At 46.2% G+C, this 23,515-nt stretch overlaps 1 protein-coding gene across 11 annotated transcripts in view; it reads right to left on the reverse strand.

Moving 5' to 3' along the window:
- The window catches only part of LOC142575940 (E3 ubiquitin-protein ligase MIB2-like), a 291,148-nt gene that overhangs the window by 43,756 nt on the left and 223,877 nt on the right, over nucleotides 1-23,515 (reverse strand). For all 11 annotated transcript variants that reach the window (XR_012826743.1, XM_075685763.1, XM_075685762.1 and 8 more), the window contains one exon: nucleotides 2,241-2,323. Coding sequence is in view for 10 of the 11 variants with exons in the window: in XM_075685763.1 (XP_075541878.1) it covers nucleotides 2,241-2,323 (83 nt within the window). In the remaining variant the exon portion in view is untranslated. The remainder of the gene's footprint in view (nucleotides 1-2,240; nucleotides 2,324-23,515) is intronic.

Genomic DNA, 23,515 nt, shown 5'->3' on the forward strand with positions numbered 1-23,515 from the left:
ACCACTGGCGGTCCTGTCGCCGTTGCCGTCTTCTTCCGGAGCCTGTGAAGTAGTAGTACTTTTCGGCGTCCATCCTTTTCTGTCAGCTTATGGAGAGCGGGAGCGCGCCTTCTTGCTTTTTCGTTTCCCTCGCATCCTTTCTGTCAGCTCGGGGAAAAGCGTGACGTCGATTCGGAGGGCAGTCATGTCGACGTGGGGAAGCCCACCTGAACGCCTCTCACACCCGACAGGTCGATCATAACAACGCCTAAATATGCCCGGTCCCAGTTTTCGGGTGGCGCATGCAATCAAGTACACCCTTAGATAATAACGCAAGCATGACAATTATATAATATATTGCAACAAATCATTATCCCTCAAGAAACACACTCCTTTTGACAACTGAAGCTAAACATGCACTGATGATATTATATTCCCCCCTAGCTCGAATTATGAGCCATTGCATAGCTTGCTCGAGTAGCTGCAGTATGAACAAAGTGAATGCAAATCATTGTTCTTTCAACACATACTCTGGAAGAAAGCAAGTGGGAGCAAACGAAGTGAGATAACTTGAAGCAAATAAAATCGCAGTCAAAACACTTCACCTGTATGGCATACATATCATATCCCTATATGTGTGCACCATTTGAGGGACAAATGGGTAATCCAGCGGGATCCAGTTTTGAATATCCTTAAACGAACTCTCCAAGGGCACATTGCACTTCGACCTTTCTGTCCACTTACAGGTGAATTATTAGCTAGTGTCCTCCAAAAAGCTTTATCTTTGTGTTTCCTTGTAACAGCTAAAATTAAGTTTTCTCACACATTCTAATTATAATCCGAAACTATCATGTCTGTACCTCATATGTGTGTCCTACTTTGCATATTTTCTGAGTTAACTTGCTTTGAAAACGTCAGTTAGTTGCCCTTTGTACCTGACGGAAGGCCTAAAAGAATAAGTAGCAGTTTCGCCCGATACGCGAAGAATCGCTTTCCATAGCAAATTATTAGACACCTATACGTAGTAAGGATAGTAGTTTTGTCGGCCATATAAACTCGTGAATATTGACTTTGTAACTAAATCACAAAGCACCGTGTCAGGCGCGCACAGGCGAACAGACACAGATGTCACTCGATGAGCGCGCACACTCGCCGTCAAAACGATGGTGTGTGCCAGCGCGGCAGCAGGATCGAGCGAATTTACATTCGTGCTGCCCCTCACTTCAACGCGAGATTAACCGGCGAGAACACAGCGCACACGAAGCAATGTAACCTCGGCTAGACTCTGTACTCATCACACATCGGTTGCAAGATAGGGCTCACGCGCCCGCACAGCTGACTAGCAGATGAAATTAGGGCTCGTACCGCCGCTCTCAGCCGTGTCATACGCAGCTGCCGCCGGAGCACAACGCAACCCGCCTACCACCTCCCCATGGTGCCTAGCGCTGTGGAAGACGGCGTGCTTCCTCCCCGGCTTCTTTGCTTGCGCGCGCCAGTTCAAGCCACCACACTTGGCTCACCCTTGCACGCCTTCACTTGCACCTACAGCATACGGCGTGCGGCCACGGTGTTATTGCACTTGGACTTGATACTCTACGTCACGACGACGACACGGACGGCGATGACGACGGTGGAAATAAGCCTGGAGTGTCCATGTGATTTTCATTTCAATAATAAGGAAACTATACTTCCACGTACCTGCATGTGCGCAAAATGTGCGCACGCAATATATTTGACTTCGCGGTGTGGGCGTTCATCCCATTGCGTCTGCCAGACAGCGTGTGCTGCGAACATTTTCCTTACAGCTAACAACATGCAAGAGGCCCCGATATTTCCATGAAATTTACCTAGCATGTCCCCGTAATGTATATCGCGGACATGCAAGAGGTGTCAGTAGGACAGGGAAAGCGCGACTAAATGATCGTGTCAGGAATTGCCCAATGTATCTAACTGGGAATAACCCAGGATAAGCACGTTCTGCTTGCTTCGGATGTCCAATGAATAATCACTGAACGGCGTTGCGGTCACCAAGATATTCATCGCATTGATTATTCCTTAATGGGCAAAGACTGAACGTGAACCGTAAGCTTCACCTCTTTAAAAAATGTATCCATCTGAAGCTGCTATCCCACCAAGATTACCACAATGTTTCTAAATCATTATCAACACTCTGGCTTCCACTTTACAATGATTGTGGAGCAGAGCTGTGCAGCAGTGAAAGGGAAATAAAACGCTACGCTACTACGGACAGGAACACTCACCTGGTTATTTAAGAGATGACCTATTTCCTGAGTCATTCGCTCCACACGCTGCATAAATTCTGTGATAGAATCGGATTCGCTTTCTGTGGAATCAAAAATAAATTTGAAATAAATTATTTAGTACGAGAAAACCAGCGACTGCAGACAATACAAGTATGCGTATATTCGATATTGCCTGAATACCAGAAGCAAAATAAGATCTTTTTTTCGGCCGTGAGTCTGTCAACACAAAACTGGATTTGCATGTTCAGTTTCACACAGATAAAGTGTAGTTGAATACTAACTCGTAGCCATCCATCTGTGCTACCGAAAAGTGACTAATAATTACCTGTGGATTGTCCAGAAGAAATTGACGGTCTGAAAGCTCCGCACACTGCATGTGGCTGAATCAGCTTCCACAAGGACCGCAGTTAAAAGGCAACTCCAGCCATTTTTCGATGTCCACTGATCTTAATTTTGCACATACGTTCTTTTTTACACTCTGATTATCTGTGCTAGAGAACATGGCTGTAAGTAATTTAGTTTTTTTATAATAAATTTTAAAGATTGTTTGCCTTCCCGACTCACGATCTTTTACTGGCCACTCAGTGTTTGTGACGTCAGACACTACACCGCCATTGTCGGTGAAATAGCCGCTGAAATCGCCGCTGTCTAGTTCGGAAAATCTGTAAAAGCTCTCCGCGTCGTCAGGAGACATGAGCACTTCGCTTCCTTGGTGTTAGCGTCACGTATACTGCAAGTTTAGCACGCGTTCTGCGTGTTTGCATTATGGAAGGAAGGAAATCAACTTTATTCAGGTCCTGCAGGCCACGAGAGCTGCGGGCTCTCATGGAGTGGGCGTCTCCCACGACGGAACCGGGAGGTTGAGTTTCCTGGCGGCGTCGTGGACCTGCTGGACGGCCCAGAGTTGGGGAGCGAGTTCTTCGCTCCGGATTGCCTCTTCAAACTTGCGCTTGTCCTGTTCGTAGTTTACGTGAGCTTGCGAGCACGGCCAGAGTAAATGATAAACGTTAAGGGATGTATTGCAATTGGTGCAATAAGACTTGTCGTAGAGCTCAGGCATGTAATGGTGTAATCTGTTTTGAGTGGGGTATGTGTCTGTTTGTAGCATTCTGAGTGTAACTGCTTGAGCTCGAGTGAGCGTGCGGTGTGGCGTGCTATATTGTCTGCGTTGTAGGTAGTAGTGTTTAGTGACTTCGTTGTATGTAGTGGGCGCGTCCTTATTCTCCGAGTGGTCGGGTGAAGCCGCGCGGTCTGTAAGCGCGCGCGCAGCCTCGTGTGCCGCCTCGTTAAGGTTGGGGACGTCGCCGAGCTTTGGTCCTAAGTGTGCCGGGAACCAGTATATGAAGTGTTTCTTAATCTCTTTCTTTGAAACAATTTTGAGAGCCTGTGCGCAGACCGTGCCCTTCTGGAAAGCTCTGATAGCGGCTATGGAGTCGCTGTAGATATGGGAAAGATTGTCGTCGGTGAGCGCAACAGCGATCGCAACCTGTTCGGCCTGTTCAGGCTTCCTTGCAATTACCGTGGCTGCATATCTTGTGGATCCGCGGCCGTCCACAACCGCCACTGCGAAAGCTTTGTTTCCCGTGTATGCCGCCGCGTCCACAAAAGCTGAGCGTTCACGGTTCGCCAAGGCTTGGTTAAGAAGGAATTGTCCTCTCGCTTGTCGTCTGCCCCTGTTTTCGGGGTGTACGTTTCTGGGTATAGGGCGGACCGTGATCCTGGCGCGTATGTCCCGTGGGAGGTCCGCAAAGTCTTTTTCTATGTGTCCTTGTGCAAAGCCTAGCTTCTCTAGGATCGTGCGCCCCGGAGGCGTCGTCGAAAGCCTAGCAAGCTGGGCGCGCTGCTGGGCTTCGGCAATTTCTTCCAGGGTGTTGTGCATGCCCAGGTGCCCCAGCTTCTCGTTGCTGGTGCTGGTTGGAATGCCGAGGGCTTGCTTGGTGACCTTTCTGATTTGGGCATTCAGTCTGTCTCTTTCGGATCGTGTCCAATTGAGCATTGCCGCAACGTATGCGAAGTGACAGGTGACGAACGCGTGTATGAGTTTGATGAGGTTATGTTCCTTGAGGCCCCTGTGTCTATTGGCAATTGAATTGAATTTTGAATTGAATTGAAGTTTATTCAAAATGAAAAGTACACAGGAAATGTTGTACAGGACATCTGGATCCCTAGCTCAAGGCTAGTTGGGATCCATGCTAGTTATTAATTCAAAATCTTAACATCAATACGAAGAAGTATAAGTAAGTCATATATACATAAACATTCAATTAGAACACAAGGCAGGGTACGTGTATTAGCTACGAGAAACCGACAGAAAGGAATTTGTATTTAGTAAATTATACACTGCAAGTGAAAAGGGTAAACATGTGTACACAATCCAGATGAAAACTATGCAGATAATAGTAGTGAGTAATAATGGGTTTTCACTGATAGTGAAAAACATTTTGCTTGTTTCACTTCTGTTGGTAAGCTGTTCCATAGGAGTGCTCCAGTGTTGCTTAACCTTCGCCTTCCATATACATTATTCATTTTTGGCAAGAGAAAATTTCCCTTAAGTGCGCTGCGTGTATTGCTTCTGGAATGTAAAAAATGTGATACGCTCAAAGGACAGTTAGTGGTTATGCTGTTATGAGTATGCAATATAGTTTTAAGATTCAGTAATAAATTAAAAGGCAGTATATTTAAACTTTGAAACAGCGGCATTGATTTAGCATTGTAGTCCGAAAAAGTCAGAAATCGCAAGGCCCTTTTTTGAAGAAGTATGATAGGTTCAACGTATGAAACGTACGTATTACCCCAAGATGCAATACAGTAGGATAGATGGCTATGGAATATGCTAAAGTAAATTGTTCTCAGAGTGGCAGTGTCGAAGTAATAACGGCATTTATACAGCATAAAACAAGCCTTGCTCAACTTTTTACACAGCAATGCAATGTGAGGCTTCCAATGAAGATGCTCGTCTAGTGTGACACCCAAATATAGAATTGAACTCACCCGCTCAAGGATATTATGGTTTAGAGAAAGCGAATGACAGTCTTTTAGTGGTGCTTTCCACGAAGAAGTAAAGAGAATATATTTAGTTTTCTTGATATTCAGAGTTAGCTTATTTGACGCGAACCACTGGTTAACACTCCGAAGTTCATTATTAGCCATTTGAAATGTTTTGTCCAAGGAGTCTAGCGCACAAAGTAGAACAGTGTCGTCTGCATACATCACAGCAGAAAAGTTTTCTAAGGTATCAGGAAGATCGTTTACAAATAAAGAAAAAAATATTGGTCCTAGTACTGACCCTTGTGGGACCCCTGTAACAATGCCAGAAACGTCGGATTTGGTATCTGCAATGGAAACTAGTTGTTTTCTGTTATTGAGATAGCTGCGGAAAAATTGAAGAGTTAGACCTCGGAAACCATAGCATTCTAACTTATTTAGTAGTATGTCATGATCCACAGTGTCAAACGCTTTCCTCACATCTAGAAATATGCCTAGGACACTTTGGTTGTTGTTCAAGTTAGAATTTATGTAGTCAGACAGAGCTAATACCGCTGTGCTTGTCGATCGTTTAGCTCGAAAACCGTGCTGGCAATAAGATAAAATGGATTCACGTTCAAGAAATGAAGTGATTCGTTGGACGATAAGTTTTTCAAAGACGGTGTTTAAGCAACTTAAGACGGATATAGGACGGTAGTTTTCTAATAAGTTATGGTCCCCATTTTTGTAAATTGGAATAACCTTAGCGATCTTTAGTAAATCTGGATATGTAGCAGTATAGAAAGAGAGATTGAATATTTTTTCTAATGGCATGCACAATATATCAATGCAATGCTTTAAGGCCACTGTGGATATTCCATCGTGACCAGTAGAATGTTTGAATGGCATGCCGTTAACTACAGACACTATCTCCTCCGCTGTAATGTCCACAAAACCAAATGAGTTTGTCGACCTTTCTGGGTAAGTAATGGCTGAAACAAGAGGTACGTTATTAGATATTGCTTGGCCAATCGTACAGAAGTATGAGTTAAACGACGAGACTAAGGATTCCATAGATATTCCTAAGATTTTCAAGTCTGGCATTGTATATTCTGTAACCGATGGCTTAATTACCGAGTTGATAATGCGCCATGTTGCCTTTGAATTACCAGAATTACGGAGTATTAAATTTGTGTAATACTCTTTTTTACGAATACGTATAGCGCTAGTTACTACATTTCGAGCTATACGAAATTTTTGTTCATAATATTTGTTACCCCTATGCGACTTTACTTTAGTGTGCCAAAAGTCTTTATCTTTAATTAATTTTAGCAGTCCTTTCGTCATCCAGGGACAGATAGGAGTGCTATAATATCTTTTTTCGAAGGTGCTTGACGATTGCGCTAATGCACCACACAACGCTTTGCTAAAACTGTCAAATTGCTGATTTGAATTTGTCTGCGCATCTATAGTTAAAGAGCAAAGGCATTCACGTAATACTGGGTAGTTAACTCGATGAGAGATATGAGAATGGCCCTGAGCATGAGTGGATCGATGAAAAAAGATGGCAGCAGCAGAGTGATCTGTTACAGCCGAATCATAAACATTACACCAGCTTGAATCGGTGTTAAAGTTGCACAATATATGATCGATCAGTGTCGATGTCAGTGAAGTTATACGTGTTGGGGTTTTAATGACGTTATGGAACCCATATGATCTAACAAGATTAAAATAATCGCTGTCATGTTCCTTTATAGCATCAATGTTAAAGTCTCCACATATTATTATTCGTTTATTTATATGGGTTAAATAAACTAATAAATGTTCAAAATGTTGCATGAAAGCTGATTTGTTCTTGTTAGGAGCACGATAAATTACCGCTGCAACGAAGCATTGAGAATTCACAACAAGCATATCAAATTCATTCGCGTATGAGTAAGAGTACTCTTTAACGACTGAGCACGGTAAAGAAGACCTCACAAATAGTGCAACGCCGCCACCCCTAGTTCCCGTACTTCGAGGAGTGGAGAAGAATGCATATCCGGGTATATGGTACAGTTCGTCTGAACGCAGCCATGTTTCGGAGGTAGCAATAACATCAAACGGGAAATTATGTAATGACAGAAGAGAGCAAAGATTGTCAATATTTTTGAGCAAGCTACGCACATTACAATGAATTAAAGTATAACAGGAGGAACTGTTCAGGAAGTCATTAGCAGACTGAACTATGGTAGCCATGTTAATGCAAAAAACTAACAAATAAGTGATAGGTCGTTGTCATTACGAATATTGACAACCCGTGCATTCTCAGCCTTTCGGGCGAGAATTTTTCCGTTTGCTACCCAGACAAATTTCCAGTTGTTTGTCTTTTTCCTGGTGATAGCTTTCCCTAATAGTGTTTTCATTTCGGGGCAGAGGTGCTCGTTAATGTACACATTCGCTGAGCCATCGTATCCAAAATCCTGAGGGCTTATCTTTTTCTTTTTGAAACCTTTAATTATGCGTTCACGAATAGAACGAGACATGCACTTAACTACAACATTTGGTCGATCCTTATCTTTACTTGGAACACGATGAATCACATCAAAGTCTGTTTCACTAACAGAAATGTCATGCTTTTGACAAACAGACGTCAATACTTCGACGAGGTTTTCGTTTCGTTTTAAGGGAAGTCCCTTGATTTCCAAATTTTGTTGTCGTGTATATTGCTTCAGCTCGATTATTTCATAGCGGGTGCTTTCAAGCTTACTTCGTAGTTCAGTATTTTCTTTTTTTAGCAACGCTTGTTCTTTCTTCATAGCATCAACTGCTGCCTTGAAACTTTCAAAGTGAGAGTTCAAGAAATGAAGGGATTCCCTTATCTGTTGCATCTCATCTCTCAGAGTAGATCCATGCGAGTCAACCTTGCCTGATAGATCAGTAAGCAACTTTGCCAATTCCTTAATTGTAGTCGGTGGCTTGTCCGTCATTATCAAAGGCAATTTGCACTGGACAGACAGTCAAAGAAACGCGCTAAAAGAGCAGTCACGGAGCGATCCAGGCACTTCTGGTGGGTTATTATGAAAAGATCCAAGTTGATTTACCTTCACGATTTGAAGAAAACGATTAACGTTTGCCGATGCTTCCAGTTGCCTGGACCGCTCCGTACTGACGATTTTCGCACTTGTTACAGCTCCTTTTATAGCTGATGCGAGGGGGCGTCCATGATTTGACGATCAGAGCGCCATTCCATGACGCAGGCGCAGTCGGTAGCTACGATGGTGGCAATCTTGAAGATGAGGTCTGGTATAGTTGATCGGATGAAACAGCTGGTCGTTTTATGACTGTACAACCAGCAGCGAATTGGCCCCGGAATCTGCACGATTTGAAGAAAACGATTAACGTTTGCCGATGCTTCCAGTTGCCTGGAGCCGAGGCATCCGCTCCCGTGTACGGGGAACCGGATGCCTCGGCCTCGTTTTCCTCGCTGCTCGAGAGTGGCATGTATCTTTCGGCAAGTCTTGCCATAAATTCCTGCTCGTTGGAGTTTTTGAGTTCACGTTTCGCTATCTTGTCAGCCGCCTTGGTCTGGGAGCTCCTGGTTTGACCTTTGTTAAGAAGGTGTTTGAGTAGGTTCCAATTCTTCTGATGAGTCCAATAGCGTTGTTGGTTTTGGTGATGAGCTTCTGAACCGTAGAGGCATTGACGTCTTTAGTCTCTACGATCATACCCAGGACTCTGATTTTGTCGACGCACGGTATGGCGTGTCCCGAAGTGGTTCGTACGATAATTTCTTGATTATAGTCGAAGTCTGACGAGTATGGCCTGCGGCCTTTCTGCGTGGGTCTGCGTACGAGCAGCTCCGACTTGGTAGGCGAGCATCTGAGTCCTGTGGGAATGAGAAATTCTTCTATGGCGTTCACTGCTTCTTGCAAGATGTCCTGCACCATGCCCGGGGTTCCTTTGGACACCCACATGGTGATGTCATCTGCGTATATGGTATGCTCGAGCCCATGGATCTGCCCTAGTTTCTCAGCAAGTCCCGCCATGGCAAGGTTGAAAAGCATAGGGGAGATGACCGAGCCTTGGGGGGTGCCCCTGCTCCCCAGCGAGAGTGTCTCCGTGGAGAGGTCGGCAAATCGGAGCGTAGCCGTCCTGTTATCCAAGAATGACTTGACGTACGAGTGGAACCTAGCTCCGAGGTTGAGTTCGGAAATGGTGTCCACAATGTATTGGTGAGAGAGGTTATCGAACGCTTTCTCAAGATCCAACCCAAGAATGGCCTTGGCGTTTCTAATGGGGTCATCAATGATTTGGTGCTTGATTAAAATCATGGTGTCTTGAGTTGATAGACCGGGTCTAAATCCGATGAGGGTGTGTGGTAACAGCCCCTTGGTTTCGAGGAATCTGGAGATTCTGTTTTGAATGGCGTGTTCCGCCGCCTTACCCACGCACGACGTCAGTGATATGGGTCTGAGGTTCTCGACGCCCGAGGGCTTGTTGGGCTTTGGAATGAGAACCGTGGTGGCGTTCTTCCATTCCGGTGGGACCCTGCCGGAAGCCCAGACCTGATTGATTTGATCCGCTAGGAACTGGACGGAGTCTTCGTCCAAGTTACGAAGGGCCTTGTTACTAATACCGTCCGGACCTGGGGCCGATGTGCCATTCAAGTTTTGTAGGACGGTCCTGATTTCTTCCAGGGTGAAGGGTTCATCGAGGTCGGGGTTGTCCGCTCCCGTGTACGGGGAACCGGATGCCTCGGCCTCGTTTTCCTCGCTGCTCGAGAGTGGCATGTATCTTTCGGCAAGTCTTGCCATAAATTCCTGCTCGTTGGAGTTTTTGAGTTCACGTTTCGCTATCTTGTCAGCCGCCTTGGTCTGGGAGCTCCTGGTTTGACCTTTGTTAAGAAGGTGTTTGAGTAGGTTCCAAGTTTTTCCATATGTCACGCTGCCATCGGCCCTTGCACATACTTCGTCCCATTGTTGGTTGGAGAGAACTACACAGTGGTGCTCAATGTCCTTGTTCAGTAGTGCAATCTTTTTCCTAAGTCTTCTATTGAGTCGCTGGGTACGCCATCTCTGCAGCATGGATCTTTTCGCTTCCAGCATGTGAGCGAGCTTAGCGTCCATCCCGATTGTCTGGGCATCTGTTTCTATTTCCTTGGTCGCGTTGCGGGCGTCCTCCTTTAGTTCTTGCGTCCACTGTTCTAGTGTAGCGGGCGTGTCGGTACGTTCCTTTCTTATCTGTCTAAACGCATCCCAATCCGTGTATCTCCACTTTCGTAGTGGTTTCAAGGCGATTGCTATTGACGTTTCCACAATGTAATGGTCGCTGCCGAGGTCTTCGCCGGTATTATGCCAGGTGGCCCCCTCAGTGTTGAGAACGAACGTGAGGTCTGGGGTGGTGTCCCTCGAGACCGAGTTGCCCATCCTGGTAGGGTAGAGCGCGGACGTGATAAGGTTGAGGCCCATGTCTTCCGCATCGCTGGCCAGATTTCTGCCTTTGGCGCTGGTGATGCCGTAGCCCCATTCTACGTTTGGGGCGTTGAAATCTCCGGCAATAATCAGTGGGTTGTCCCCGGCTTTGTCCCTGGCCTTCTTCAACAGTCTTCTGAAACTTTGCGTTCTGTGGTTCGGGCTGCTGTACGTGTTCAGTGCTAGTATGCTCTTAGCCTTCTTGCCTTTGGGAAAGACTTCGATGAACAAGTGCTCGCATTTGCTGTCCGGATTGCTTCTGTCAATTTCGGCCCACGCGAGCCTGTTACTGACAAACGTCGCTACGCCGCTGCAGGCTTTTGTTGGTGGAACGGCAATTGTTTCATATCCCGGAAGTGTGGGTGTGTCGGTGTTGGTCTCTTGAATGAGTATGATGTCCGGCTTGTCTGTAGTGTGTCTGATGTGCTGTTGCAAGACCGATTTCTTGTTTCGGAACCCGCGACAATTCCATTGCCAGATTATAAGCTTGCCTTGATTGTTCGTTTGCGCTTGGTGCCTTTCGGCTGGTTCTCGCTTATTTGCCTTCTCCATTTTTGCTTTCTACTATGGTTGCGGACTTTACCGCCATTTCGGTTGTGACGATATCGCTTGTTGCAGTGTTCCTTCTGACCATGGGGGAGGCAGGGGAGTTGACCGGTGCCGTGGAGTGAGTGAAGACGGTCCTCTCGAGGCCCTCGATCCTGGCACCGAAGCCCTTCTCCATCACTTCTACCCTGCTCGTTAGGCCATCGACCGCCTCTACTAGTCTGTCGTGCCCCTTCTTTAGTGACTCGACATCGAATTGTAGTTGACCTAGGGTACTAAGGATCTTGTCCAATTTACCGTCTATGTCCTTGGCAGGCGTGTCGCATTCCGTGGTCTTGGCCTTGCGTTTCTTGGTAACTGGTATGCCCGCGGGTGGGCTTTGACTAGTCGTTTCTGATTCCGCTACCCTGGAGGGATTCGGACTGGGTGAAGTGTCCATGTGCATGTCCTGTGTATGTGCAGGTGGTGAGCTAATTTGCGTTTTAAGCAATCTATTCTCGTTAGCCAGTTCTGTCATTGTGCGTCTGAGTTGAGCGTTTTCGTGCTCGAGTGCTTTGATTCTCTCTAAGATGTCTTTGTGTACAGTATTCTCTGGCCGCGCTTGCAAGCTCACCTGAGATTGGTCCCTCAGTGGCCCGGAGTTAGTGGGCAGCGTCCCTGCCGTTGCCGAGGCCTGGCATCCCGTTGTCGCCTTGACTCGCTGGGCCCAGCTGTTAGCTCCGGCCGCGGGTGCGAAGCGCACGCCCGAGGTGGAGCGGCTCCGGCTCCCGGGTGTGCGGGAGCGGCTCCTGCGACCTCTGCTGGCCGATCGGGATCCCGAGCTCCCTCTGGATCTGGAGCGTTCTCTGGGCTCGCGCTGTCCGTCTGGATGCTGCGCCGCACCCGCGCCGTTCTGCCTTAAGAGACTCGTCGCTTTTTCTCGAAGTTTCTTGGACGCAATGGCTGCCTGCTTGTTCTGGATTCTTCGTTTGCGTACCACGTACGGGACCTGGTATCTGCTCTTGCATTCCTTGCTGGCCGTGGGGTGTTTCTCGCCGCAAAGCGCGCAAGAGACTTCTTCACAAGCGTGATCTTCTCCGGGGTCTGGAATGCCGCAATCCCTGCAAGTCTGCTTCTCCGGTGTGGGGCATACGTCTGCTCGGTGCCCTAGTTTGCCGCAAGCCTGACATATGGCGATCTGCTTCCTGTAGAGCGAGCACTCTACCCATGCACATCCGTACATCACGTGGTTGGGAACTTTGTGCCCTTCGAAGACTACGATCACCGTCCCGGTTTCCTTAATGCGCTTCGCCGCCAGTGCGAGTGGGTTTCTCGGGTTGACGATGGACCTGGTTATCGTTTCTTGCGTGTGGTGGAGCGGAATGTTGCGAATGACTCCCTTGCACGTGTCGTCCGGTGCAGTCTGGTAGGAGAAGGCCTCGTACGTCTGCCCGGCGATGGTGACGCTCTGAATTTTCAAATACCCGTTGATGTTTTCGGGTAGCGGGGAACTCACGACCATGATGTTCTGTTTGAGGTTGGGGCAAATCGTGTCCCCGTCGCACTGCATCGGTTCGAGTCCGGCTGCTTCTTGAATGGCCTGCACAATTCCCACGTGTCCGGTTTTGGCGATGTTCAGTCCGCCGCGGATGCGAAATACTACTTTGGTCTCGTTTTGCGGGAGTAAGGGCATTCTACTTGCCTTGATGACTTCTTTACGGGCCGACATGGGCTTGGTTGCTTTCGCTCTGGCGCCGGAGGCTGCCACGTTGGCAGCCATGTTGAGGTTAGACTTAGGCTTGGTCGCTCTTCGTGGGGCGATGTCGCACCACCCGTTCCTGACGGAAACCTCCGAGGGGTCGATTTCTCAGCCGATCACTTCGTAATTCATTGTAGTGCCGTTGGCAAGACTTGGGTAGATGTCTTTGTGCCGGTGGGAGCCCCGGCGTCCGTCCAAGCGAAGAAATCGTCGGCGGGTACGGCGTTAGGGTTAGCCGACGTAGCGCCCGCTTCGGGCATAAAAGTCCTCGCGGTAGTGCACAAAATAAACTCACAGGGTCGAAAATGGTCTTGAAGTGAAGCATATATCTTCATAAACGTGATGCCGCGGTGCAATGGCACTGGTTTCGCAAAAATCACACTTAATTTGAACAAATTGCGGGGCTTCGACGCGACGCGTCCTGGCTCGCAGTCACTTCGTCTTCTTCCCTTTGCATTATGGTTATGTAGGATCTTACGTCATTCACTGATCGTGACGTCATACCAAGCAGCTACCCACTTCGATTTCGGTATCTCGTTTATTGGTTATTTAATATTATTGATGAATTTCTAAGCAAATTGAACCACCCTAGCGGTGACAAGACTGTCAATGCCATTTGAAGATGCCAATATCCTAATATGGCTAAAAAAAAAACGCCGGAGTTAACCTTTAAGTGCTTGAAATTGGCTATGCCTTCCATCCGTCTGTACATTCTGTCAAGGCTAGAGCACACTAGCGTTAAGCATCCCTAAACCGTGTGAAGTGTGTTGGCGCCTTCACGCGACTAGCAGCGGTGCAGCGGCCACACCGTTCTGCAATTTTTCGGCTTGTGAGTCACGTGACACGAGTTAAGAACACACGCGCGCCGTGGCCGGGAGCGGCTTTCACTTATAGGATGACTTCCTTGCTCTCAGTAGAATGCTCGACGACCCCGTCTTCCTCGACGTCTTCCGCGGCTGATGGAGCAGTGGGCGAGGGGAACCTGGAGGCAGCCCAACCTCATCTAGAGCAAGTTAAGGCCACAGCACTGCCTGAAGTCTTCGACGTCAACAGCTGGGGGCGATCGATGGAATGCGTCTCTCCCTGGGCACTTCGCTCGTCCCTAGGTGTGCCGGTATGGGCGCAATGTGTTTGCGTGCTATGGATTCATTGTCGTGGCCCGTCAAACACTGCGCACAGTAACTTTTGTTGAATGTTGCGTGCCTTAGAACGTGCCTGTAGTCCCTGCGTTAGTTGAGTCAAGTCTCTCGTTGAATCGAGTCTAATTTCTCGTGCTCATCAAAATCAAGCCACTGCCTGTCTTCGAATATGACTTGAAAGGTGCCCGCATTTTAATAATGATGCGAGATTATTAATGATGCCGAACAAGTGCTGTGTTCCCAGCTGCAGGGAAATCACTAGCCAAGATGCAAGGTGACTGTGTTCAGCTTTGCTCAGCATAATCATCGGTGCAAAAAGCGAATACGTTCGAGGCGATCCAGGGTGGGTAACGTCGAATCCTTTTTGATGAGAGTTTGGCGACGCACTTTTTAATCTTATGTTGTTCACAGAGCATTTAATCAGTATCTAAGAACGACCTCGAGTGAAAGTATTATCGTGTGTCGAGCAGATATATGTTACATGTATGTAACATTCCCTGCAGGTTTGATAGAATCACTTCGCACCCAACAACATCATTTAGGAGATGTATAACATCGCGACATCATCAAGCAAGCAATCGTTTTACCGCGGTCTCCGACATTCGTACGCGCCGGGTGGTTTTGCTCCGGTCGTCCCGTTCACTGCACTCCCCAGCGAAAAATCCCCGTCCTGTTGCGGCTAGGGACGGCGTTCAGTGCAAGGAGTCCACCAAGCCCATCGACTGCTACGTCAGGTTGTAAGAATGACGAAAAAATTGGAGGACGCTTAAGCTTCGCCTTCAAGAGTGGAACGCGACAGCGTTCCCGTCGACCCGCCAAGGGGTGTAAGACAATGGGCTACGGCGCAGCGACTACGCGCCACGCATCGGACGCGGTGAGCGTCGAGCAACGCAGCGTTCGGCGCGACAACGAAATGTGCGCCTGAGCAAGCGACGCACGCCTGAGCCTTGGAAACAGCTCGTTTCTGAGGCAACACCGCGTTCACTAGAGGCGCTTTTGTACAGCTTTGAAGCATTGAACTCGTGGCTCAGTGGTAACGTCTCCGTCTCACACTCCGGAGACCCTGGTTCGATTCCCACCCAGCCCATCTTGGAAGTTGCTTTTTATTTATGAAGTGCCTGCCGTGATTTATCGCTCACGGCCAACGCCGCGGACGCCGACGCCGACGACACCGGCTTTTCTGCGACACGAGCTCCTTAACGCTATCCGGCGCCGCAACAAAACGACACCGGGCAACCGGACAAGCATGGTGACGTCTAGCGTTGTGCTAGACGTTAAAGGTAAGCACCATGCTTCGGGTTTCCCTTTAAAAATATTAGTGAATGATGGCTTCCAACCTGTCTTTTAGTTTCGCCACACTTAATGTGCGAGGACTGGCTGCCAAGAAAAAGCAGAGTCAGGTCTATCGACTCTTGGTGGACCAGGACATTGACGTGTTGGCAGTACAAGAAACAAAAGTTGAAGGGGAGGAGGAAACCGGAGGCATGGTGCTTCGTTTCACGTCTAAGTATTTTGTGTTTGTTAGCCATGCCGTGGGAACATCTGCTGGCTGCATCATTTTTGTTAAAAAATTGCAAAGCCTTGTGATACAAAATTATTTCTCATGTGTGTCGGGTAGGATTGTGTGGTACGATTTTTCGTTGGGCGAGCGTGACTGGCGGGTCATTTGTATTTATGCACCAAACGCGGATAAAGACCGAACCTTATTCTTTTCGGAGATTAAGAAGCATCTCAATGTCACGAAACAACTGGTTTTGCTAGGGGATTTTAATTGCGTATTGAGTGGGAGGGATAGAGCGACAAAAAAGAGACCGAACGACAAGAGCACCGTATTGTTAAAAGAACTGATAGACGAGCATGATATTGCCGACGTTGCCGAATGTCTAGAAGGGGAACGCGAGGTGCAGTACACGCATTTTCAGGGCTCTAGCCATGCTCGGCTAGACAGGATTTACGTGTCCCTTCAAATCATACCTGCATGTAACACTTACACTGTACTACCCATCTCTTTCTCGGACCATTGCTTAGTGAAATGCAATGTTGGTGAAAAAAAAAGATGTAATAGTTTTAACTGGGATCTGTGGAAATTTAACGCAACGCTACTACGCGACGAGCACTTTATCCGTTTTGTGTCAGAAGAAATAAACGAGGTTAAACTGGACGGTAATAAGCAGATAGGTGTTGATTGGGAATTACTGAAACAAAGTTTTAAAGTGAAGGCAATCGAAAGAAGCAGCGTCTTGAAATACCGTGAAAAAATGAGAGAGAACGGGCTGAAGGAAACATTGCGGAAACTAACTGCGCTGGAAAGCAAAGCGCCAGGTCTTTTTAAAGAAGACCTACTTAGGATAAAACAACAGCTGGAACAATTCGAGGAGAACCGCTATCGCGGGGCGCTCGTTCGAGCCAGAGCACAATCATGGGCCGTGGGTGAAACGCCCACGAAACGGGCGCTAGGTATCGAGAAGACGCATGCGCGGCGAAACGAAATAGAAGTGATTGAAGAGAATGGCCAAGAACTGAATGACCGGGAGAGCATCGCAGGTGCTTTTCACCGGCATTACGAGCGGCTCTTTGCATACCAGCCAGTCGATATCGAGGCATACAGAGCAAACTATCTTTCCCGTATGCCTCAACTATCAGCGGAAACGAAGTCACTTCTAGAAGCACCCATTACGCATGCTGAAGTAGAAAGTGCTATAGATAACCTGAGCCCTAATAAGTCGCCAGGCCCGGATGGTCTAGGCGCGGCCTTTTATAAAGCGTTCAAGAACGAGTTGGTGCCTTTGTTGAAAGCGTTGTTTGACGAAGTTTTTACTACCAACAGATTACCACCGTCTTTCTCTGAAGCCCATACCGTCCTTATTCCTAAGACGAACCAAAAAGCAATGCTGAGGCTAGTCACAGCATACAGACCCATTTCATTGACCAACACGGATTACAAAGTTTTAATGAAAGTTCTTGCAAGCCGATTACAGTCAATAATTAAGGATCTTGTAGGACCACACCAGACTTGTGGTATAAAGGGACGCACTATTGCGACAAATGTACACACGATGAGAGGGGTCTTGGAATGCTGTGACGATTTTCAATATGCCGTTGCCATCCTGCAGATAGATTTAGAAAAAGCCTTTGATTTTGTCCCACATGAAATTTTGTTATTAGTTCTTGAGTACGTGAATGTAGGATCAATCATCGCTGATGGGGTAGCTCTGGCGTACCGGAACTGCTCAACACGGCTGATAATTAACAAGACACTGGGGGCCCCCATTAAGATAGAGCGTTCCGTGCGCCAGGGGTGTCCTCTCAGCCCGCTTTTGTTTGCCATCTATCTAGAAAGCTTATGTTTGGCAATTATTCAAAACAGTAGCATAAAGGGCTTCAAACTCATGGAAGCCGAAGTGAAACTCCTGGCATATGCAGACGATGTAGCGGTGTGCTGTATAACTAAAGAAAGCATTACAGAGGTAACAACCATTGTTAAACATTTCGGAAACACAACAGGGAGCTTTGCAAATTGGAATAAGTGTCTCGGTTTTTGGCATGGTGAATGGCAGTCAACACCGGAAATGTTCGCCAACATTAGATGGATTAAAGCGCCAGCTAAATACTTGGGCGTTCCGCTCGAACATTACCGGCGGAATGAGGACTATTGGCTAGAAGAGGCCAAACGACTCAAGGAAAAAACAACAGATTGGAAAGGTGCTCATCTCTCGATGTTTGCGAGAGCTACTGTATGTAACTTGTTTTTAATAAGCAAAATATGGTACGTTATGCAAGTTTTCTGTTGCTCTCGTCTAAATGTGCAAAGGTTCCACAGAGTTTTTGCTGTGTTCATTTGGGCATCAGAATGGGAGAGGTGTAGCCGCACGAACTTGTTTAGGAGAGTCAAGGACGGGGGCTTAGGCCTGTCACATCTTTTTGCGAAGCAGCTAGTAAACCGGTTTTCTTTCTTTCGAGACGTGCATGACCCCTTTCTGCGCACAATGTGCCAGTTACGACTGAGCAAGCATCTGCCGATGTACGTGGTCTGCAATTTAAGTATGCCTGGTGCTCTTCGAGGGTACCTAAGGGAAGTCGTTGACAGTGTCCGTTTTCTGTCCGTACGTTTTTCTAATGATTATCTCTTTTCGGTGTCGCGGAAGAAATTGTACAGGGATGTAGTTGACATGATTATGCCGGTTCCGATGTACAGAGCCATAAACAGTGGAGGACAGGGAAACGACGTGTTAAAGCGTGTCAAGAAAATGCAGGTGCAGCCAAGCACTAAATCCTTTTTCTTTAAGTTGCATACCGGAACTTTGCCGGTACGGGCCTTTTTACAAGAGAAGGGTTTTTATTTACCATGGGGAGCAAACTGTCTTATATGTAAACAATTAGAAACAATTGACCATGTTTTTTTGCATTGTTGGGCAGGGGTTTTCTTTTGGGACGTTCTTCAAAGAACACTACAGAAAGAATTGCCTTTAAGCCCATTAGGTATTAGATTTTTGACGGTAGAAAATGAGGATGGCATGCCATTGGACTTAATCATGCTAATGGGCCTCCACTGTTTATGGAGGGCTCGAATGGCCGGTTTCTTTTGTGAGCCTGACAGCCGGCCTGCACGGCTGCTCTTCCGGGAAGTTATTTCCAAGTTCATTGATGTAATTAAAGAACAAGAATGTCCTCCGGATTGGCTGGCGAGGATTGAGCCCCTCGCCACATTAAAGGAATTTTAAACTTGACATGGACAGCCACAATGTGACTGACCGCACAATATGCATGCGCACAAAGTTGAATGTGTGTGAGTGTATATTTATGTATCGCTTACCTTATTTCAAGAAATGATGCCCTTTTTGTTAGCTTGGTGAAACTTCCGGCAATAAAGAAAAAAAAAAAAAGCTATCGCGTTAAAAATGTTTATTGGCTTAGTTACACGGCTCGAGTTACGGAAGCCCACACCGCGCAAGAGGAAGCTAAACGTCCGAGTTCACATCAGCACCCTCTGTCCGTTTATTTATTTACTTATTTATTTAGTTGTGATATCCTCAAAATAGATAAGTGTACATTGCAGAGGGGAGGGGCGAGAATACATTCCAAGAGGAGAAAAAACACAGGACTAGTTCAAGGAATTCACATTGCATGGAACAAAAGCAATATGAAAAAACTAGTAATGCATTCATAAGAAAAGAGACTTACATAATATGAAAATACAGAAAGAGTACACTTTAGCAAGCAGACAATGTGCACGAAATCGTACATAATTATGTCATTTGCCACCATGGATTATTTTATGTTGATTAGTGCATTATTAAAAAGAGTGGAGTAACTGATGCTTACTAATGATGTACGTAGATTGCTCCAGTCGACTGAAGTCCTAGGAAGGAATGATTGTGAGTACGCGACGGTTTTATGACGGGGTACGTTAACTTTATGTACGTGATCACGACGAGCCGAATAATAAGACGCAGGTTGGATCCAAAGAGAGCGAAGAGATGCGTTGTGGTAGTAGATTTTGTGAAAAAGGGAAATGCGTGATTCTTTTCTGCGAAGAGATAATAATGGGATTTGAATTGTAACACTAGCAGTGCGATGGTAGTTAGCTAAGATGAAACGAACAGAGCGAATTTGCACTGATTCAATTTCGTTAATTAATGTGATCTCATCAGGATCCCAAACGGATGAGGCATCTTCTAATTGGGGGCGGACGTATGTCATGTACAACAGCCGTTTTAATAAAACAGGCGCAATCGAAAAATTTATCTTCAACTAACCTAAGGAGCAGTTAGCTTTAGATATTACATATTGCACTTGCTGCTTCCAAGAAAGATCGCTAGTTATATGAATGCCAAGATAACGGTAGCATATAACGGATTGACGGGGGCAGTCATTGAGGGTGTAGGTAGGGCAAGTTGTGTTAGAACGAGAACTCCGCATAGATTGGCATTTATTAATGTTGAATTACCCTGCACCAAGTGAGGCACCAATTAGATATACTATTTAATTCAGATTGAAGGGTAGCTACATGAGAGGTATTTTTTTCAATATATAACACAGTCTTCAGCAAATAAACAAACTTTTCAGGAAATGTTATCAGGTAAATCGTTAATGTATATTAAAAATAAAAGAGGACCAAGAACAGACCATTGTGGAACACCGGATTCAACTGGAGCCGCGTTAGATGTGGAGTCATTAGTTACAACAAATTGGGAACGAGACGAAAGGAACGATTGGATCCAGCTAAGTACTCCCGGGTCAATGTTGAGTGCGTTTAGTTTGTGTAGTAGCAGTACATGTTTGACCTTGTCAAAAGCTTTCGAAAAATCCAAAAATATGCAATCAGTCAAAAAACTACTATGAAGATATACATGTATGTCATCAGTGAAAGTTACCAGCTGAGTCTCACAAGAAAAGAATTTGCTAAAGCCATGTTGACTGTTAGAGAAAAAATTATTTTCTTCAAGAAAGTTGACAAAGTCAGAAAGTATAATGTGCCCCGTAATTTTGCACGGTACTGAGGTAATCGATATGGGCCTGTAGTTAAAAAGATCTGAGTTTCGCCAGATTTGTGGATCGGAATAATTTTTGGTGTTTTCCAGTCATGAGGAAAGGATGAAGACAGGTAAGGCTGAAAAAATGCTCTCTAAGATGACAGAGGAATACTCGCGAGTATTTATTAGAAATTTCGACGTGATTTCGTCTATTCCGCAATAAGACGTAAGCTTAAGAGTGTGTATTATTTTTTTAATGCCAGTAAAGTTAAATATTACAGGATCCATAGGAAAAAAATTGCAGCATGATAGCCTTGGAAGGTCGTTATCATGTGCTGAAGGAGTGAAAGCGTTTATAAACACAATATTTAAAATCATAGCGCAGTGCTGCCGAAGTAGTGGGTCGCCGGAAGACGTGCTAAGTTATATGATTTCCGATTCACTAGGCCTTACTACATTCTAGAAGCTTCTTGGATTATTTATGAGCATGTTCGGAAGGGTATTACTGAAAAAAGAAAATTTTGTATTCTTTATCGCAGATGAGTAGGCCGAGGCAGCTTCTCTGTAAGCAGACCATTTAACCTGGCTTTGCATCCGCTTAGCTGCGCGGACAAGACGTTTTTTTTTCTGTTAGATAGGCGATTCAAAGATTTAGTATACCACGATGCATTGTTATTAGAAAAAACGCGCCTCTTCGGAATAAACTTGTTGACAAGATCGTGAATTTTTTTCTTTTAATATATTCCAGTTAGTATTCAGTGAGCGCTCAGCAGCATTAGGCAGGAAATTATCAAGAAAAAGAGCAAGTTCGTAGTTGATAGCAGTGAAGTTGCCATTTCTATAATCACGAATGGTTTTAATACTGCTTCGGGACGGTAGAATTGCGAGGCTAATGAAAAAATGCAAGACGTCGTGATCGCTCAAGCCACGTGAATGTGTAACCTTAGATATGATATTTGTTCATGACGTTAAAACAAGATCTAAAAGAAATGATGTGGTGTTTGTTACAAGTGTATGGGAAGCAACAACCTGAACCAAGTTGAAATCAGCACATATCTCTGCAGAATGATTCGATTCTGTGGAAGTTGTATTTAATGAAGGACATGTACGTGCCTGACCAGGAAATGTTTGGGAAGTTAAAATCACCCATAAGTAATATTGGTACTCTGGGGAAGCGAACACTTATCTGGCAAAAGCAATCGTACATGCTATCGCAAAAAGTCGGGGCTGATGATGGTGGTCGGTAACAAACACCCATCACAACCTTTTTGAAATTTACAGTAATGCAGCACCATACACATTCAATGTTACATGATATATGGCTACAGGGAAACAGTGAAAGCATTCATTAACAGCAATTAAAACACCACCGCCTAGTGTGTTAGCGCGATCAGTACAGTAAACATACTTTTTATTACAGTGGAATAACTCAAGAGTTTCCTACTTTACTCGTCAACCACGTTTCGGTTAAAGCAATTATGTCTGCATCACAATCATTTATTAGGCTACAGAGATCATCTTCTTTAGGTAAGAAGCTACGAATATTAGTAAAAATGATCGGTAGTCTCGATATTATAGGATCGAAGTGCCTACCTCTCGCGTTATCCTATGGGCGCGCTGTTGGAACATTGCGGCCTGATCTTAAAGGGGCACTAAAGGTTACCAGAAAGTCAAGTTAAAGTGATAAAGCAATGCTCTAGAACTCCAAGGCGTCAATATAATCGCGAGCAGAGCTTTAGTAACCGAGAAATTGAGGTAAATGCATGACACGATTTGAGACCCCCCAGCGACATCCAAGTACTAGCCCGATCACGAAAGCACTCCTCATCATAATTTATGTCTCTAATACTCAACTACTCGTATTAAAAAGATCATTTCATTAGATTATAAGACGGATGAAAATGCTACTGGTCTATTTCTATTCGATTCTAAGAAAAAATAACATTTTGACGTTACCCTTGAGTAGTATGGGTGATCGAAAGGTTTCGTTTTCGCTCGACTCTGCGCGCTCGACTTTGCGCCGCGCGCGCTATGGTGTTTCAGTTGTTTCTTTATCGCGTCATGCTGCGGTGGTCCTGCTGGCTCGCGAAACTTGCATTTGGAACAAGCAGCGAGAATGCCACGTCCATGTGATGTCGTGGGATGCGCGAACGGTCCGCGGAACTTGGCCAAGGGCAGTTGCAGCGGCGAATCCAACGTTACTTATCACTGTGTGCCAACGAGTGAACCTCTCCGTTCGAAGTGGTTAAGTGCCGTACCTCTGCCACAGCGCGCTGGCAAAGAGCCAAAAAATAACGTAGTGTGCTCGCTGCACTTTCGTCCAGAGGATTACGATTTTAACGCTGACTTACTGAAGTCGCGTGAAGTGCCTTTCAAAGCAGGCAGCAAATTGCAGCGGCGGCGAATCCAACGTTACTTATCACTGTGTGCCAACGAGTGAACCTCTCCGTTCGAAGTGGTTAAGTGCCGTACCTCTGCCACAGCGCGCTGGCAAAGAGCCAAAAAATAACGTAGTGTGCTCGCTGCACTTTCGTCCAGAGGATTACGATTTTAACGCTGACTTACTGAAGTCGCGTGAAGTGCCTTTCAAAGCAGGCCGTCGTCATAGTAGTACGCAACGACGCCGGCAGAGCGAGCCCTCAGCAGCAGGTCACATTCATCAGTGCTTAGATCGCTGAACTCGAGCCCAGCATCGCGAGCTAATGTGTCGTTGTCAGGGTCATCCATTGCAACGAGCGTCGAAGTTGGCGTCATAAAATAAAGAACCAGTTTATCATCGTGCGCTTTCCCTTCCGCTAGCCACCACAGTTCCGCTTTCGCGCTGCTATCGGCTCTGCCTTGCCTCTGTTTCTGGCCGCCCGTTTGTGTTTTGTGCAAAAAAGCCGTAGCGCCGTCTTCGGGAGCCGTTTTACTCACCGACGGCGCAACGTCACTATGAGACCATGACGTCAACACTCCT

Source organism: Dermacentor variabilis, chromosome 3 (genome assembly GCF_050947875.1).
Source record: "Dermacentor variabilis isolate Ectoservices chromosome 3, ASM5094787v1, whole genome shotgun sequence".
In the NCBI taxonomy this organism is placed as follows: Eukaryota; Metazoa; Arthropoda; class Arachnida; order Ixodida; family Ixodidae; genus Dermacentor; species Dermacentor variabilis.